Source organism: Tyto alba, unplaced genomic scaffold (assembly GCF_018691265.1).
Source record: "Tyto alba isolate M040663 unplaced genomic scaffold, T.alba_DEE_v4.0 Super-Scaffold_40, whole genome shotgun sequence".
Lineage (NCBI taxonomy): Eukaryota > Metazoa > Chordata > Aves > Strigiformes > Tytonidae > Tyto > Tyto alba.
This window is the reverse complement of record NW_024881316.1, coordinates 48,891,539-48,910,642: the sequence shown is the minus strand read 5'-3', so window position 1 is coordinate 48,910,642 and position 19,104 is coordinate 48,891,539. Positions and strand designations below refer to the sequence as shown.

The window sequence follows — 19,104 nt, the reverse complement described above, 5'->3', positions numbered from 1 at the left end:
AGGGACAGGCAACTGTGCTTTTTACAGCAGTGCCAGTAGAGCAGTTCGAGTTCAGGACAGTGTGAACTGAAGGTTGCTTGCAGGAGGGGCTGTCCAGAAGGAGAGATGGGCTGTGATAGATTTATTAGCTGGTATCTTTATTAGACCTAGCAAGTCTCAATTTCCCTTTGTACTCTTATTATTGACTTTTAAAAGTCAGATTAGAGGCTTGTCAGGGAAAAAGACATGCACTGAATGGGCTTTTACTCACACGGGGAGTAATACAACATTGAGAATACTACAGAAAAATGCTATTTTTTTAGTGAATGAAAAACGCAGGTGTCATAGGTGACACGGTGTAGGACACATGTAGCCCCTTGATTCTGGGGGCCACCAACTAATGACGTGGAAAAGCTTATGCCATCACTATCTACCTGATAATTGTGGGATAGATCACATAAAGGGAATGCTAAAAAGGAGAAACTGGTATTAGTTTGGTAAGTACGGAATGGGAAAAAGAGAAGGGGACACATGGAAGACTTATCTGCTAGATTATTCTGAACCAGAGGGCCTCAAAGGACAACCTGCAGAGTGAAGCACATTTGTGAACCACCAAGGCTTGCTAGAAAACAGTATGAGGTATTTCGCTGGTATCTGCTCAGGTTGTAGAAAAGGATGAACTTAAAAAGGAAAGAAATATAGATTTGAGTCTAGATTTAGACAGTCATCTTCTATGTTCTTACATCACTCTGAGGAGAGCACTAGCTGGATTTCTCATGTAGACCAGCAAGAAAAAATGTCCTTAAAACTTTACCACAGGAAATTTAGCACCCAGCATGGCATCCGACATTCAATATTGGGCCTCATTCTACTGATAAAGACACATTAATTGCTAGCCTAAAAATCTGCTGCTGGCTAAGTATCAGTGATCATGATGTGGTTATATTTACCCTGTGAGAACAGAATACAGCATCAGCCAATGATACATACGTTTGGAACTGTCAAAGGGATAATTTTCCCAAGTTTAAAGCAATTGTCAGTCTGGGAACATCAAAGTGAGAAATATTAACAGAAAATGATAGTTGTACAAGAACATCTTACTAGATGCCCAAAAAGCCATGAATCCACAAACATGAAATAAAAATTATGCTGGGCAAAAAGCCATGTTAGTTAAAAGCAGATGTGTTAGTGACAGTGAAACAAAGCCTAAAAATATTGATGCAAAAAATGGTAGTTAATGGCAGCTAAATTTAATAGCAATGAATAGAAGTTTAAAAATATGAATACTGAGAGGGTAGCTATTTGAAGAATGATCAGTGATCAATTAGGATTAAATCAGAAGACATTTTAAAACTCACTGGGGAAAACCAGAAAACTTAAGTCGGGCACTGGTCCTCTGCCAGAGATGTACAATGAGATTGCAAATAGTAAGTTTAAAAAGTTATCAGAAGAGAGCTTTTCCATCCCATCTGGTGTTGTGGATGACACAGAGATCTGACTGCTTGTATCTGAGAATGCCATGAGGTAGCACCCATTCACACTAAGTATTTCTGAATCAGTAGGTTCAGATAACATAAAAAAATTTTTTTTTTGATCTAAGAATCCAAAATGGCATCCAGTCTGTAGTTTCTCTGAACAACTAATAAGAATGTAAGAGCCTTGGAAAAGTGAGAAATTCTAACGAAGGGATTCTAACACTTTGAAGATTTAGAACACGTGAAAAACATAACTTGAGCTAGTCTCATAGTGAACTCACATGACACACAGCAGTAGCTGTTTTGAAACTACCAAAACACCAGAAGTCACCTGTCTGATGGAAGACAGCGCTTGTCAAGGACACATATTGACTTTTCCTGACAGAATTAGAGGTCTTTAGCTTTTCTCCCAAGACATCTGATTTACTACTGTGTGACACGGAGTTATAAAATCTTCCACTGTGCAGCACTAATGTGGCATGCATGAGCTGTTTTTAAGATCTCCCAGGGAGTTAGTTTTTAAAGCATTGTTGTTATCAGAGAGAGAGCAAGAAGCAGACTTCTTTCTACTGTGTTTCCTTCTAGAATTTCTTTGTGGTTTAGTGGTATTCAATATTTTTAATCAATAATCTATTCAATACTGCTTCAGTGGTAACATTTGCCTATGACACGCGCAAGCAGAGCAGCGCTATAGCTCCCTCACAGCTGGTGTCCTGTCTATTGGCTGCATCTGCTGTTTTAGTCTATATTCTCTCATAGTTGTTTTTTACATTACAAATTGGAAAGGTGGAGACTGCCTAGCTCCTGTGGACTGAACGAGCAGTGTCATCATTAACAATGCTGCATGGCCTGTAGTTTAAAGGTTCTAATTACTGGAGACTAGGAGTCTTTCGCAGGAAAAGCTAGAAGATCATCTGCTATCACATCCTGCTTCAATGGACCAAATTTCTTTCATAACTATGGGGGATTTGATCTTAAAACAGGAGAAGCTAAACAATTAAATAATACAAATCCTGGGCTTCAGTGGAGGTGCTTCAGATTTCCACTGGAGTTACTAAGAACAGAAAATGTAATCTGCTAAGGATTTCTGCAGACAAAGATGTCTTTGTTCCGGCTGAGACAGTCATAAGGAAGCAGCAACATCCTGCTAAGTGGCTATGACTACAGAGACAGAATCTAAAAGCCACGGATAGATAAATTTAGGAAACAAATGACCACAAGCACCTGGAATCACTGTGCACTCCATGGCCACCATAATCAAAGCAGATCTCAACTGGAGTTTCCTTTGAAGTATAAACTGGGAATGAATCTCAAAGATCATGACCTAGTGTATCCATAGGTTGTTACAACTGCTGTTCAGACGCCTTAACAACTTGCCAGGGCCACATTCTAATGGAATTCTGCTCTATTTCCTCACTTCCCATAAGGAATACATTTTAATACAGAAAGGTCAATTATCTCTCCCTACAAGAAGGCACAGAATAAGAGTTCTTGCCATTAAAAGCCAGTTTCTGACACCCCCACTGATGGTGGGTAGCTCATTCCAGAACATGATTAATGCCACTGATTTCTTAGAGATTCATGAAATACACAACCCAGCAAAAGGTGTACACACTCTGGTTTTAATTGAAGTCCCAACTGGAGTATAATTTACTATTTTCAAGACAATGCATATCTATGTAGCAATTTTACCAATTCCTGGAATTAGGGCATAACTCCTGAAACTACCTCAAAGGTCAGGAGTGATGGGTACTGTAACAGCTATGACGTTCGTGCTGTGGTACCATACACCATTTCCCAGCATAAACACGGTCTAGATTTAAGTGTCTTATCTGCCCAGCAGGAACCCCCTTGTATCTTCCCTCCCCTTGCAGTAGGGCTAATTACACACTTCTTTAAATCTTTCCAAATTGGTTTAACAGTATCATGATACTGTGACACTTTTTAGTACCAATATTATGAAAGAGTCAAAGGTACTTGCTAATCACCAGCCTCAAGTCTACAGTTAAAAAAACAAAGAAGGAAGGGAATAACCCTTTCCCAATCCTCTTTGCTTTAGGAGGTTATGTGCTTTCCAGCAGTCTTATTCATTAAAGAGAGGAGGAAAATAAGCTTATCAGTGGGACACCATCATGCCCTTGCTGTGGGAGTAGGTTTCATGAGTTTCTCAGTGTTCTCCTCCTCATTTCTAATTACTTTGTCATAGTCCAAAATCCACACCTTTTTTCATCTGAGTTATATATAACACATCTCCCAATTATACCAGAGCTCATCATACATGAAATCAGTAGCAATGGCCTAAAGGATTATTTCCTGTCTCAGACCTGAAGAGTGCCCACTGTAGGGTTCTGTTTGGATGACACCTCGGGTACAAAGAGGAAGCACCCAGACAGAAGATGAGTCTGAGAGTTGGGAAGGCCTTGAAGTATTTTTAAAGGAGGTCAAACTCGAAGATATCCCCTTTGCTCGGTTTCACAAAAGCTTCATGCTCTCTCTTAAATACCTTGCCTTGCTATTAATGTGAGTGGCATGGTCCCAGGACGCAGCTGCCCTGTGGATCTCAGACCATAGCTCATTCTGAGGTGGATAGGCTTTGATTCATTAAATCCATTAAAAGTAGGGTCAGCACTAGAAGCAGACTGGGAGAAGTGGAGGAACTTAAAAGACCTGCTGTGTCTCTGGCAGCCTGAGTCACTGAGAAAGGAAACGGCTCCCCAGGGTATTAGCTAGAGCTGTACCTTCAGCTTCAGATACAAATCTGTCTGTCAGCCAAAAAGCACCGGAAAAAAAAGTTCAGCCAAAAGGCAGCAACGGCACAGATCACTACTGCCAGGTCTGTATGGGGTGCACACTTCTGAAACGGCAGAGGTGACAAAAGCATCTTTAGAAACAGACTGTCTGGTACCTGAGGTTTTGATGAAAGGGTGGGAGAAGGGGTAAGGAAAGGTTTGTGATTCCAATGGAATATGGAGAAGTAGTGCTTCTCTTTTCTGACCAGCATCAATTAGGTCTTGCCTGGGTTTAACTTGCAGCCAGCTGCTTTTAATCCAAAAATTAATTTCCTGTAGGCATTTTACTGCTGTGCATAACAAAGATTTTGCTTAGAAATGGCAGGAATGGACTCTGCATGGCAAAGGTTGGCTCTGCAGGGCTAAAATGAATTAAATGGCACAATAATTACATTTGAACCTACAGTCAATCCTGGGGTCTTAATTTAGATGAGCTCCTATTGAAGTCATAAACTTCTGCCCCAGAACAAATGAGTAAAGCCCCTAGGATGTGGCCACACTTAACCAGAGTGCACAACCTCTTGTTACTTTGATAACAATATCTGCATTTTACTTACCTGTGAATATAACAGTGTTCAAGCTAGATTTTCCCCATAACTCCATGAAATGAACCACATCCCCAAATCTAAGAGAGGGATGTCCAGTGAACACAACACAGGGCTGCTTGAAGTCATTGCTGAAGTCTCCATGGATGCTTGGATAATGTTTCAATTTGTTTGTCTGAATGAGCTGAAATAAAAACAAAAATCCAGACATTACAAACTTTTCATGCCTCTGTGCTTTGTAGTTCAGTATGTTTACCTACATGAGATTATAAATATTCTACAGTTTATTTCTAATTCATCACAGAGTCCCTTCCTGCACATCCCCTAGATTTTCCAACAGATTTAGTCATGACTGTCCTAAATGTTATGAAAAGGAACTCAGAGTATGGGGCCAGGTGCCTCCAAGTCCTTGCTCTTATTTCTTTGGTACCAGCAGTATGGCAACTGAGAGGAAACTCTGCAAACACTCCCTGCTTAGAGTTTTCTGAAGTGAACGGAGTGCTCAGCTGCCTAATTCCAAATAAGCTACTTTTTCCTATTTGCTGTGTCTACAAAGAGCTCTGGGCACAGATGTTTATCCTGGTTTTCTTGCATCACAGTAGTACCGGGCAATTTTGCCTTCTGTATCACGTTGCTATGAGCTTCACTGGTATAACGGGTTCACACAAAGTCAAGTCTTCTGAAAAAACATATGAAACAACAGACTGACTTGCCCTTCCTTAACGGTGAAACTAGTAATAACAATGAACCAAGAGCAGTAAAAAGTACTTGTTACTAGAGCTAGCAAACAGAGTGCAATCAGCTATGCATGTGGAACAGATTTCTTTACTAAGATGGGGAAGTTTATTTATCAAGGCACTTTTTGAAGAAGCATTTTGCTTTATTTCTCCTGCCACTGTTTTCTAATCTGCAAAGCAAGGTTCAACTTAAAAAGGAATTGAATAGACTAGTCTGCTAAGCACTTCCATGCAATACTTTGCAAGTATTTTCTTGGCAGGTATATGCTTCCATCCGCAGCCTGAAAATAACTGCACATACAGTTTTCTTAAAAAGTATGCAATTTAATGCAATGAAATTATACACTGAGCAACTAAGAACGTACATGCAAATAAAGAGTGTGAAAGAGGGGGGTGGTACTTCCTTTGTCAGCCAGTTTTTGAAGGAGGTGGGACCGTTCATCAAAGATCTCTCCATACTTTGCTGTCTTCTGCCAGGCATGGCAACATTGCTCAAAATATAGAAATCCCATATGCAAGGTTCAGCAATACGTTTTCTGCAGCTGTTGTGCCGCGGAACTCCAGACGATACGACTAATTAGCAAACAGCATGCTCTTCACTACATGTCATAACATGATGTGTGCATCATGCCTTTCTAGCAGAAAATCCTGACACTCAGGATGTTCCTCTTCATTGTAACATATTTGATTTTCAAAAGAGGAACTAAGAAAGAACATTATGATAAGCAACTCTTCTGGTCTCTCAAAGCTGTAATTCATCTTTCCAGATTCTCTTTTATTTGTTACTTTTTACCACGGTAGATCTAACTCAAGATAGCGTGCCTACATGGAAATGAACAGAAAGCTGAGAATTCTGACACTTCTTTAAGCCTCTTAGCAACTCATGCACAACAAAGCACTTCAGAACTTAAGGTTATTACACAATTAGGTTCTTAATTGAATTTAGCATCACTGAACAAAAGTATCAACCCTACTCAACTTCTGGCTGTCACCACCTAAAGATATGCTCTGGTGCTAGAAAGACAATGTACAAACTTTCCCTCAATACCCTTTCAAGAACAGAAAGTTGGCTGCACAAACTTGCCAATATTTCTATCTTTCTCCTTTGCTTCCTCGAGTTCGGTTTCCTTCAAATTCCTAACAGCAAATATTTTGCTGCGATTTTGCATGATGGCCGGAGTGGAATGGGATTGGTATCATTCCTTCTGGGGTTTGATGTAAGATGGAGACTGTACGTGGACACAGCCCGTTATTCCCACGTGGATCCATGGATCCTGGAGGAAGCAGCTAGGGGACTACACTTTGTGCAGCTTACTAGTAATATCAAATTCCTTTAAATCTTCAAGAGGGAAATTTGAAAAAAAACATCCAATAACTGCTCTGGCAGTTAATATGCAGTGAATCTTGAAAACATTTCTGCAATTAAGACTGGTAAAGATTTCTGATTAACACATCTGGAGTGCAATATTTAGAATCTAAACTTAGCCTCAGTAATAAAAACTGCAGTTTAGCAGACAATGGGCAAAACAAATTTGATCCCATAAAATTCTGGCATTTAAAAGAATGTATAGGAAATTGCCCCATGAAGCTTTTCCCTGTTTTTTTTTTTTTTTTTTTTTTTGAGGGAAGCCAAAAGCCTCAAAATGGAAGTGCAAAAGCAGTTTCAATTCGGTAAACTGGAAGAAGTGGACAATTTCTCCTTGAAATATTAAATGAGATGTGACACTCCAGTCAGGGACCAGCAGATAGCTAAGTGAAAAACATCTGTACATCTAGCACTTATATAACACAGTTCTGAGAATCACAAACTGTTCTTCCAGCATCCTGTTTCACAGGTTCCTTAGGATTCTATATATTTGTATACAGCATTCAAATCTTTGCTAAGATGTCAAAGCAGCACTCCATGTGCAAAAACATTCTCAATAGCCTACTTCACTGCTATACCTATACAAATGTTCATTGTTTATAAACATAAAAGCTGTATTCTTTTCAAAGCAGTATGGAAGCTTCACATCCCATCCCATTACTTGTAGAGACACACAGAATCTCAAATCCAGTTTTCAGGACCTTGGGTTTTCTCTGTGTCATTCTTTTTTATTTTCAGCAACAAAACATCTAGCATAATCCTGGGGTGCACTGCTTCTAATTGGGATGCTCAGGAGGGAAAAGGGACACATACTGAATCCTCAGCACCATGTCCTGAGGTATGGTGATTTTTTTTTTTTCATCTTTTCTTTTTATCTTGCAAGACCTTTTCTGATAAGTCTACTGAAGCTCCATACCTCAGCACACAATCTCTGATTCTCACAGCTGGACATAGTAGGGGTGAAAGGCTACAAAAATGAGTTTAGAGGCATTTCTACTCACTCCAATGATAAAGCAGCTGGTACATATTAGTGTCTAGAGCAGTCTTTTCTAATTACACAATAAAAAAATATATGAAGCTGAACTTGAAAAATAGTTACAACAAAATTTCACAAATCATTAAGGGGATTAAATTTGTAATGATTTCACAGACTGATAGAATCAAAAACTGGTATGGGTTGGAGGGGACCTTGAAGACCATCTAGTTCCACACCCACCTTGCCACAGGCAGGGCCCCCTTCCCCCAGCCCAGGGGGCTCCCAGCCCCGTCCAACCTGGCCTTGAACCCTTCCAGGGAGGGGGCAGCCACAGCTGCTCTGGGCACCCTGGGCCAGCGCCTCAGCACCCTCACTGTAAAGAAATGTCTTATGTCCTATCCAAACCTACTCGTTTTCAGTTTAAAACCACTGCCCCTTGGCCCTGTCGCTACAGGGCTTATTAAAAAGTCCTTCTCTTTATTATAAACCATCTTTATATTTTGAAAGGCTGCAATAAGATCTCCCTGGAGCCTTCTCTTCTCCAGGCTGAACCCCCCCAACTCTCTCAGCCCGGCCCCCCAGGGGAGCTGCTCCAGCCCCCCCAGCATCTCCGTGGCCTCCTCTGGCCCCGCTCGAGCAGCTCCGGGTCCTTCTGCTGTTGGGGGCCCCCCGAGCTGGCCCTAGCACTGCAGGTACGTCTGTACAGGTCTTTCATATTTACAGATAAGATGGGTTGTATAAGCACAAGAAGTCATTACCATGTCATGTTCAGATCTCCAACCTACCAAGCCTAGGCCAAAACCAATGACTGGCATTTAGCCATTTCTGGAAACCAGAAGCAACATTCAGAGCATCCTTCTACAGAAAGCACCATTATTGATTGAAAGCTTAAGAGATAGAGGATGGTAAAGTACTGAACCGAGACTGAGGAGAGCTGTGTTTTTTTAAAATCCCAAATGGTTATGCTTCCCTTTAAAGCAGTATACTTGATTTACAGGGTCAGCAACTGCTGCTATAAACAGGATAAATCTGCAGAGCCTTTGTGTACCCTTTATTGAAGTGAGCCAAAATACACTGCTATTTACTCTGTGTGTGTTTGTGTATGTGTGTGTTCCATATCCAGAATTTTGAACAGATGTGGTTCTTATCAGTGAATGAGTGATGCATTTTTTACTTCACCTCTCTCACTCCCTTCATAAGACCAACACTAACAAGGGCCTAATTCTATATAATACTATAAGACAAAACATAATACTATACAATCACTTAGTTCTAGATATTTGTTGCTTTGAATGCGTTACACAGGAACTCGCATATGGAGGAGAGAATCAAAGATGAAGAAGACAAATGCTAGTATTTAAGATCACAGAATCAATATTACTCCCACCCTGGCTATTTTTTGAGTCAGAAAAAGAGGGTTTTCGTGGCCATTTCTCTTAGATGTTGCTAACAGAATCTTTAATAAGAGGATAGTAAATCCAAATTCTTCCTCCACTAGCAAATACTGATCAATATAAATTACCTCTCAAATTTTTTTGTTGCAGACATTTAGAGAAGTCTGGATTCACTTATCTTATAGCCTGAAATCTATGTAAAGATCGAGCAGAAACAAAAAGGAGCAAAAGCTTCTTATTTTGCCTTGCTAAAGTAATTCAACTACTTATTTATAAAGTCTCTACCTCCACAAACGGGATGGTGCAGAGTGTTCCGATTTAAATGACTGGGGACGTGGCTAACTCCTCAGCTGTGGCTGTGTTACAATGGGACATTCCCATGCGCTCAAGGAATTTGGTAAAACACCACAAGTTGGTTCTGGGATACCAGAATAACATTTCTAAACAAAACGACTTACTGATTTATGCTCCAGAGCATTTCAGCTAGGCATTGTGGAGCTTAAAGTTAAGCCTGTTTAGACAGTTGATCTAGATAACTGATACAGTGCCTTGGAAGTGAAAGCCACCACCTCCCTTGACCACCCTGCCATATTCACAGACATTTGGAAACCAGTTTTTAACTTTGCAGAAGCTTTCAATTTTATGTCAGTTTGAGCTCCTGCTCCTCTCTTCCGCATCACAATAACTGTCGGTGAAAAACTGAATCGCCACTTTTGCTTAAGTGCAGGGGAGAGCCATCCACAGAGCAGCCCATCCCTTCCCTAACTGACTGTTTCTCCAGTCCATTTCCCCAGTTTTCTTTCTGAGAAATCACTGGCTGGAATGTAGAGCAGTCCTGCTCCAGATTCCAACTCCCTTCACCACAGTCACAGCAACAATCACAGAGAAATTACTTTAAAGAGAAGCTCTTTTAGCTTGTGCACTACTAAAAGGCTGCAGATAAGACTTCAAAAGCTTGTGCAAGAATCTGGACACTCCATTCATACCAACTTTAGTAGGAATTGATGTCCAAATGCATCCCTACAAGCCTGAAGCACTTTAGTCCACATTCCTTGCTCCTAACAGAGGGAAAGTGTATTCCATGTTCACTTGGACTAGATGTTAGGAAACAAAGTGCCACCCCAAAAAGTTGTATGCAGTGATTGTGTGGGAGAAGATATAATGAACAACTACTACTACGTTAAAGTAGAAGTAACAAGGAGGGAGTAGAAATGTTTTGGTTTCTCTGCAGAGTTGAACAGTGTGCCTGCTTTTATTCAGCACAGCAGAACAAGGAAGGAGTTCAAAACAGGTAACATAAACCATAAACCTGGAAAATTTTCATGCAAAGAGAATAAAAAAGCTTCAAACAACTTAGTAGAGAGAGAAGAGTAAGATGAAATAAAAATAATTGTAGAGAAGATGAAGATACTTTCATCGTCTTTTAACGTTAATAAAGGGATAGTTAAGTGAAATGCAAAATACAATCATAACTGATTAAAGGAAGTAAATGCTCTTTTATACTATGCATCAGGCACCACTGGAACTCACTGCTGCAAGAAACTACATCAACAATTTGGGGGATTTTTTGCCTTGTTTGTTTGTAAATCTTTCTGTTTATACAACTAACAGGAACATCGAATTTCAGGACCAGACAGCATGCTGGGCTGGACTTGTTCCATAGATAATTAAAAGCTTATTTCCTGGCCTGTCCTTTTCTGATGTATCATGCCAGGCATGTTATTAATGCTTGCTAATAACTAAAAGGCATGTCTGAGTCCCTATTTTCTTCTAACAATTGAGCAGCTAAGCATATCTTTTCCTGATGGGCAATTTCCATATAGGTTACATTGCACAAGCCTACCATTACTTAGAAAAAAGGCAATTCTCCACTAACAACCTACCCAACAGAAATGATCATTCAATGTCTGTTTCTGATACTCATTAAAAATCCCCTTAAGTGCTAGTAAGCAGAGCTCCTGATTGTGAGGTTGTGAAGTCACTGATTTAGAAAGAGAGTGTTTACCTACGACAAAAAAGCTGGCTGCTGACTAAGGCTCTAACTTAGGAACTGGAAGCCTTAAGTCCAAGTCCTTGCTCTCTCCTAGACTGATGGTATGGCCATGGACAGGTTATTCACACCGGGTCTGTATTAAGACCATTTTGCTTGGTAAAATGACACCAAAACATCATAGCAGATGAGCCTACGGTGGATACTCTTTGCACAGGCATAACAGGGTTTCTGCCAGGGAATAAATAATACATTTGTTAAAGTTTGTACTGAAAAGACATTATATAGATGTTTCACATTATATGAGTTTCAGATACAGCGTCAGCTGCAAGATTTTACCCCTCTTCTCTTTATAGTTTGTTCCAACTCTGTATTTCATAGAAGAAAGCCAGCTCCTCTCCCATGCCTTAGAAACAGTATGACAGCATTAAACCATAACCAGCTGTAGGTACTAGCTGCATTCCAGTTTTAGTGGCAGCTGAGAATTACAGGAGTAAAAGGATGACAGTAGCTGTCGCTCAGAGGACAGTGACAAGGAATCAGAGGCACATGCTGAGCGCTGGGTACCTGACGTTGGTGAGCATGGGTGTCTTACGTGTCAGTCATCTGTACAACTCTCAATATGCTTTGATTGTTTAAAACCAAACCATGCATCTTACAGAACAGCAAGGAGCAATCTGATCTGGTGTTCTCAACCGTGTCTAAACTTCAGTGATTTATGACCTTAGGAAAAGCACTAAATGAAATAGCAGCCTTAGTCTTTCTTTGCCTGGGTATTACTTTGTTTTGGCTTTGCTATTAAGCCAGGCTTTTGAAAGTGTTGCTATCTGCCTAGGGCCCGTGCCTCCACCCCATACAAACTGGTTTTGCAAAACACCCAGTATGTATCAGGAATTAGAAATGAAGAGACCCATTTAGTCCACAATGGGGCAGGGGTAGTGCAAGTTACTCCACTTCCCAGGGTTTACTCCACTTTACAGTGTTTATACAGCAGCTGTAAGTGAACACCCAAACACACAATATTAGTTGTGTTAGACAACTTACTGTGAAATGTGCAGTATTTACTCCAGACGGCAGCTCAGTGCTGAAATGCCTAAAGGCTACAACCATTTCATAGTTTGGGAGCCACAAGGATGTGGATACACACTGTATTCTGTCATTTAGCACATTTAAAGCAACCCTTTGGCAAAAATGCATGAAGCCTAAGAATGGCTTCCTATCAATTATATCTGTGGGTGTAGATAATGTTTGTACTTCTCGTGATGAAATGTCCCTAGCTTTGTGGGTCATAACCTGTATGATTTGGCCTTGTCAGCCAAAGCCTGTACCTATAACAGGCACGTCACTCCCTTTGTGCAATGCATTTTGTCATAAGGAAACTGATCTGTTATCCACTGCTGTGAGTCCTTTCCTAGATAATTACCTTGATCTACACATGAAGCACAGAGGAATGTCTCAACAGCAAAACAGTAATTTGGCAAAATCTCATTATCAACAGGCCTCTGAAGAATGTAAAATGTCCTAAAAATTAGAGGACACAGTTATCACTCTGTAAACACAAAGACCCATCATATAAGATGGGTTCATTAATCCAGTCTTTGACAGCTGCATGTTTGGCTTCTCATTTTTGGAAGGGCTTTCACTTAAACCTGCCAGTTCCAGTGCATATTGTGAACAAAAATTTTGAAGCAATGTATTTGGTAGAATATAGGCTGTCAGTGAAACCAAGGACACCCCAGAAAGCAGAGATGCAGGAGAAATTAGAAAGCATAGCCAGAAGCATGGCTACAGACTCTTGTACTCAGAGATCAGGCTTTGGAATTGATTTATCAGTATGAGTGAATTTTATGGTTACAAAAAAAAGTGGTGAATAGGTGGCCTGCCCTGCAAGCTGCATTATTCTTGGTAACAGATTATACATAAAAGGCCAGGCAATGAGTCAATTGAGAGCAGCCCCACAGAGAAGGACTTGGGGGTATTAGTGGATGGAAAACTGCCCCTGTGAGCCAGCAACGTGCCCTCGCAGCCCAGAAATCTACCCGCGCCCTGGGCTGCAGCCAGAGCAGGGGGGGCAGCAGGGCCAGGGAGGGGATTGTCCCCCTCTGCTCCGCTCTGGGGAGACCCCCCTGCAGTGCTGGGGCCAGCTCGGGGGCCCCCAACAGCAGAAGGACCCGGAGCTGCTCGAGCGGGGCCAGAGGAGGCCACGGAGATGCTGGGGGGGCTGGAGCAGCTCCCCTGGGGGGCCGGGCTGAGAGAGTTGGGGGGGTTCAGCCTGGAGAAGAGAAGGCTCCGGGGGGACCCTGAGAGTGGCCTCCCAGGGCTTAAAGGGGGGACAGGAAAGGGGGGGGGGGGGACTCTGGGTCAGGGGGTGTAGGGATAGGATGAGGGGGGATGGTTTTAAACTGACAGAGGGGAGGTTTAGATTAGATGTAAGGAAGAAATTCTTTACAGTGTGGCTGCCCCCTCCCTGAAAGGGTTCAAGGCCAGGTTGGACAGGGCTGGGAGCACCCTGGGCTGGGGGAAGGGGGCCCTGCCCAGGGCAGGGGGGGTTGGAACTAGATGGTCTTTAAGGTCCCTTACAACCCAAACCAGTCTGTGATTCTGTGACACATCATCGTGCATCCTGATTGAAATGCAGTCAACTATCTGGAAAGAGTGCAGTCTGCTAGTCAGATCCTACTTCCAGCAATGCCTTCGAAGCACCTACAGATGACAGATGTGATGGGCAATGGCAATTTCCAGAACAAGTCCCTTGATGAGGTATCTTGGATGAAAAAAATAAAAAACAATGCTTGAAAAAGCATTTAGTGTCAGAACTCTTAAACCTGCAGTGGCCACTATGCACATCTCATCAGTTTTGACCACAGGAACTAAAAGAGCCAGTTTCATGCAACTGCATGCCCCAAATGGCTCAGTGTCTCACAGGAGTACGATTTAGCCAAAATTATTTCTCAGTCCCATTTCCTCCTATCCCAGCCTACCTCTCATTCACTTCAGTGGGAAATCTACCTGTTCTCAGAGGAGAAAGTAAGAGATTTCCTTTCTTGATATGCAAGATAACTCTGAAGGCATGAGTTATACCACATTTATTTAATGTTTGATTGGCAAAAACTTTCCCTCAAATTATTATTTTGTTGCAAGGAGATCCCTCCCCAAAAGTTAGGAACCTTATTCCTCTTCGCTTCACTAAGATGTTAGCTCAAGTAACTTCATTTAAAATTGCCAGTGACAGCACTCATTGCTGCAAGCTTTAACTTCTTCATATCAAACCTCTCTTTCAAGATACCATTTCTCCTGCAGCAGACAACATGGTGCCTATTTCAGCTGGGGAGGTAGGAACCAGGATGACTAAGCTGTCTCTGATAACAAGCTTTTAATTTTACAGACTTTGAAATAAACTGCTTGGACAAAGGGAATATTCGTGGTTGCAGTCTGATAAGAGCAAACATTCAACCATGTGTATGCCAGATAGCCTTCTGCGGGGGAAGAAGTAAAACAGGCAAGCATATGTAAGTTATATGCTGAAATAAACATTATGATAATTTTTGAGTTGAGGGAACACCATCATTCATTCCTCCCCCACACTCCCAAATTAATCACAGAAAGCAAAGGAAAAAAAACAACTTGTATGAATAATGACACAAAACTATTAAATAGCTGTAGGAGTGTTCATTAAAAAAACAACAGCCACACAGGACTGTGTTCCAGAAACCCACTCACTCTGTGATCTTAGCAAACAGCAAGACCGTGGTTTACTTACCTCAGCGTGGGGAAAAGGAGGTTCTGGAAGATAGACCTTTGTTTGTTTGTTATGACACAACCTTTAAACAAAAAGGAAAATAAGCTGGGTTAGAGAGGTGCAGAACATCCTGCAGTATCTGCTGCCATCTACTGTTAAACCTTTTCTGGAGAAAGACATTTCGTATCTGTGGCATCAGGTGCAAAATCACAAATTTGTTTTGTTGCTTCCAGTCTCTCTGTTTAGAGGGCCAACGCCTACAGGACGTGACAACTCAGTCATAGCAAGATCAGGTAGAGAAGGTGCAAGACAGCTGAAAGTACTTTTGTACACACTATGTAACAGCACTCCTTTGCTGTTGACAAATTTGAAGCTCAACATCATTTCATAGTTCAGACCTCAGCAGTTATTGCAAAGCCAAATCACCTGACACAGAAAAATTCCACTTGCCTCATCCCACTTCTCAGCAGTGACTTGGTCCTTTTGTCCATTATAATATAATTCCCCTACGCATTTTATTACTGCAGCTTCAATGCTGGTAAACTGCCTCTTACCACAGCATAATGCTCACTGTTACCTGCTATTTTACATCCATCATTTATTCTTAAATCATAAATATTGGAAATTGTTGATTAGCTCTAGCCAGACTCCTGATTCATCCTATTACAGAAGTTAAAAATAGATATTTGTCAGAGGTCTGTGTGACATTACAATTATCTGTAGTGACACTGTCCTGGTGGCTTATTCTGGGAAACACTACCTGTCTCATACTTTCTTCACTTTGTTAAAAAGCAATAAGCCTGGGTCAAGCTAAATTTGACAAAGTCTAAGAGATAGTAAGAGCAGGACATTTCTTTTAGCTGACTAAATAATAGAATTGGAAGGCTGGAATCCCAGAATTTCAACCCCAGTTCTGACCCCAAACCTCTATTTTACAGGTGTTCAAGTTCTGACTCCATTTCCATGCAAGTAAAACATTCACCTTACACACAAGAGTTTGGAGATTAGCTAATCTTGGTTTAGACTTTTGAATATAAGCCACTACAGCAAAGTAGAATTGAAAAAAATGGTGTCTGAACACTTGGGTGTTTGAATTGTGCCAGCTAGACACAGCAGACAAAATGACCCAACTGGCACGTGTAACATTCCTGCTACTTTGACAGTATTATTATATCAAGAACTATGTAGCTACCACTTCAGCTGCTACTGAAATGAAATTGCCATGTAAGTACAAACCGACAATTGTTTAACTATAAACTATACGAGTCAACACACCCTGGTGAGTACACATAAGTTTGGCCGGGACACCGAGGCTTGATTTTCCTACTTTTGCTGAAAGTAGTATGATTAAAATTCAACAGATTTCAATCCTCTTTACAATTTTCCTGAGGGATCAATTCACATAAGATTTCCAGGACCTCTCTTTTCTTTTCTGTACTCCAGACTTAAAAAATATGGAGAGGAAGAAAGGAAGGAAAAGCTAATTTACACTAATAATCTAGAGCATGTCTGCATTTGTAAGAATTTAGGAACAGTTACAAGTGGTTGGGTTCTCCTTTCCATGGCTCAGAATCACAGAGCATGTTGTCCAGGACCGCATCTCTGGAGTTTTGATGTCTCCACAGATAGAGACTCCATGAGCTCTCTCTTCACAACCTGTTCCAGTGTTTGACCACTGGTTTTCTGTTCAGATGGAATTTCATGTGCTTTAGGTTTGTGCCTCCTGATCTGTCAGTGGGCTGAGAAGGGTCCCTCATCCTCATTTCCTCCCATCAGGTATCTCTACACGTTGATAGGATCGCCCTGAGCCTTCTCTTCTCCAGGCAAAGAGTCCCAGCTCACTCAGCCTCTCCTCATCTTTGTGGCCCTGTGCTGGTCTTGCTCCATTGAGCCCATGTCCTTCTTGTACTGGGGAGCCCAGAACTAGATATATCGCTTTCTGTGTAATGCCAATGCTGAGCAGAGAAGGATCCCCTTCCCTGACCTGCTGGCAGTGCTGTTGGCCTTTTTTTGCCATGAAAATACATTGCTGGTTCAACAAAAGCAAGCCTGAAAAATCTAGTTTGCTTATACAGGGAGACCATGGTATAGTTTTGGGCGCACTGGATAAGACATGCAAACAGGCAGAGCTATAATTCACTCAAATCAGGTAGATCATTTAATCATCAGTGCAAGTACTGAAAAGGACAGATTATTTGAGTGTGTATGTTTTATAGGAAACGATGCTTCCCTAATTATAGAACATCTACTTACACACACATGCACACCCTTGTGACTCAAGAAACGCGTTCACAATTCTAATCAAGCATATATTAGAGTATGTCAAGTAGGGATAACCTGCATATATCTATTTACCATAGCTGAGTGTGTGAATTGAGGCTGATGAAGCAGCCCTTTAACACCTACCATTCAGCAAAGATCTGGGAGAACTCAAGGGAGCTGTTGGCAACAGGTGAGATGAAATAAAAAGGGACGTTGGAGAGACCAGCAGAGTCAATGTACTGATACAGACACTCCAGCAGATCGTATATTACTCCTGAGGGGTAACAAGGAACCAGCACATTTCCTCCATTCCGGACAGTCATAGCTAGGGGAGACAGAAAGAGAAAAATCAATTAATAGGTTACATATTTAAACTTTTTAATAGAATTCCTTTAATCCAAATATCACAATAGGTATAGAAAAAAGCTATCACATGAATTAAGAGAACAAATTATGCATATGAATTGGGAGAAACACTTCCGATCATTAAATACACTTATTTACTGCCTTCCCCAGGCTTAGTGGAGTGAACAATTCTACACTATTAGCTGAGGAGGGACACATAACAGACTGAGCACATGCAAAACTCCTGACACGAGAGGGCGGTCTTGCACTGACACATGAGGAGAAATGAGTGACACAAAACACCTTACCATCAAAATAAACCCTGCTCCATCTACTAGCTGGCCACCAGAGGGGAAGGACAACAGTTCACAGGTCTCAGCTGAAAGCACTACACATAGTAAACTGTTCTGTACTTGATTTTCAGTGCTCTAGATGAATGGCTGAAGATGTTATTTCAAACAGCTCTTGAAGCTAGAAGGGGGGTGGGGGAGTGTTTCTCCTTAAAATCTCTAAATACTTCTGTCCTTTCAATATAACAAAACCAATTTAAAACCTCCATGAATTGTAGACAGCATGGGGCTAGAGAAAAATGAGGAAAGGAAAGAAGAAAAACAGGTTTACTCTGTAACTGAGACAGATCTGAGTCCAACAGAAAGTACAGAGCAAATATTTTGCTCTTTTAGGAGAGTGAATTACAAAAATGCCATACCTTATGGGAAAGTGGAAATACTTTGTCCATCTTGCTGAGCAATTGCTGCCTCACTAGGATTTCAGCTGTGGTCTTGGGGTAAAACCATCTACTGATGTTAATTGCAGTGCAGCAGCAGTAACATTATGCATCAAGGCATTACACAAAAAGCTGTGAAAGAGCCTGAAAACGCATATATTACATCCCACCATAATCACTTCCTTGACTTCAATTTATTGACAAGCTTTGATGGGGTGCAGATTTAGCACATTAAGGGTCTTTTTTTCCATCTACATGCTTAAGGAAAATTTTATGGCTGAATGTTTAAAGGTTTTATGGAGTCTAGGGAAATGCACAGATTCCGTAGTAGGATTTTCCACATACATTTAGGTGCTTAACTCCATTTAGCAGTCAGTGCCTATTACATGTTGCTCGCAACAACAAATGGTGGTCAAAGACACCTTCTAACAGAGTTATATTATTACTGTAGTATAATGTCCTAACTGCTTAGGTTTTCTCTGGGTTTCATACAAACTATACCATCAAAATATCCGTGAATATGAATGGCAATACTTTACATTTGTCTAGGACCTGAGAGGTTACAAAACATCCCAGCAAGGTGTTATATTATCCCTCTTACATGGGCAAGTCTAAACCATCCCATCTGTAAACAGGATGTGAAGAGAGGAATGAGGAGATTAAGAACGATATTTTCAAAGCCATCTTGGGGGCTGAAAGTTAAGCCTCTGGCTCCAGGACCAGACTTTGCACTGCTTTGTTATGCACCCAAAAATTCTGCAAAGAGGAAAGATAAGTACC

The 19,104-nt window shown here is 41.2% G+C and overlaps 1 protein-coding gene across 2 annotated transcripts in view; it reads right to left on the bottom strand.

Annotated features, from left to right (window-relative positions):
- INTS9 (integrator complex subunit 9) overlaps window positions 1-19,104 on the bottom strand; it is a 72,216-nt gene that overhangs the window by 19,906 nt on the left and 33,206 nt on the right. For both annotated transcript variants that reach the window (XM_032985045.2, XM_032985047.2), the window contains exons 10-12: window positions 17,397-17,577; window positions 15,012-15,072; window positions 4,801-4,972 (exon numbers count right to left, since the gene is read on the bottom strand). In XM_032985045.2, the coding sequence (XP_032840936.1) occupies window positions 4,801-4,972; window positions 15,012-15,072; window positions 17,397-17,577 (414 nt within the window). The remainder of the gene's footprint in view (window positions 1-4,800; window positions 4,973-15,011; window positions 15,073-17,396; window positions 17,578-19,104) is intronic.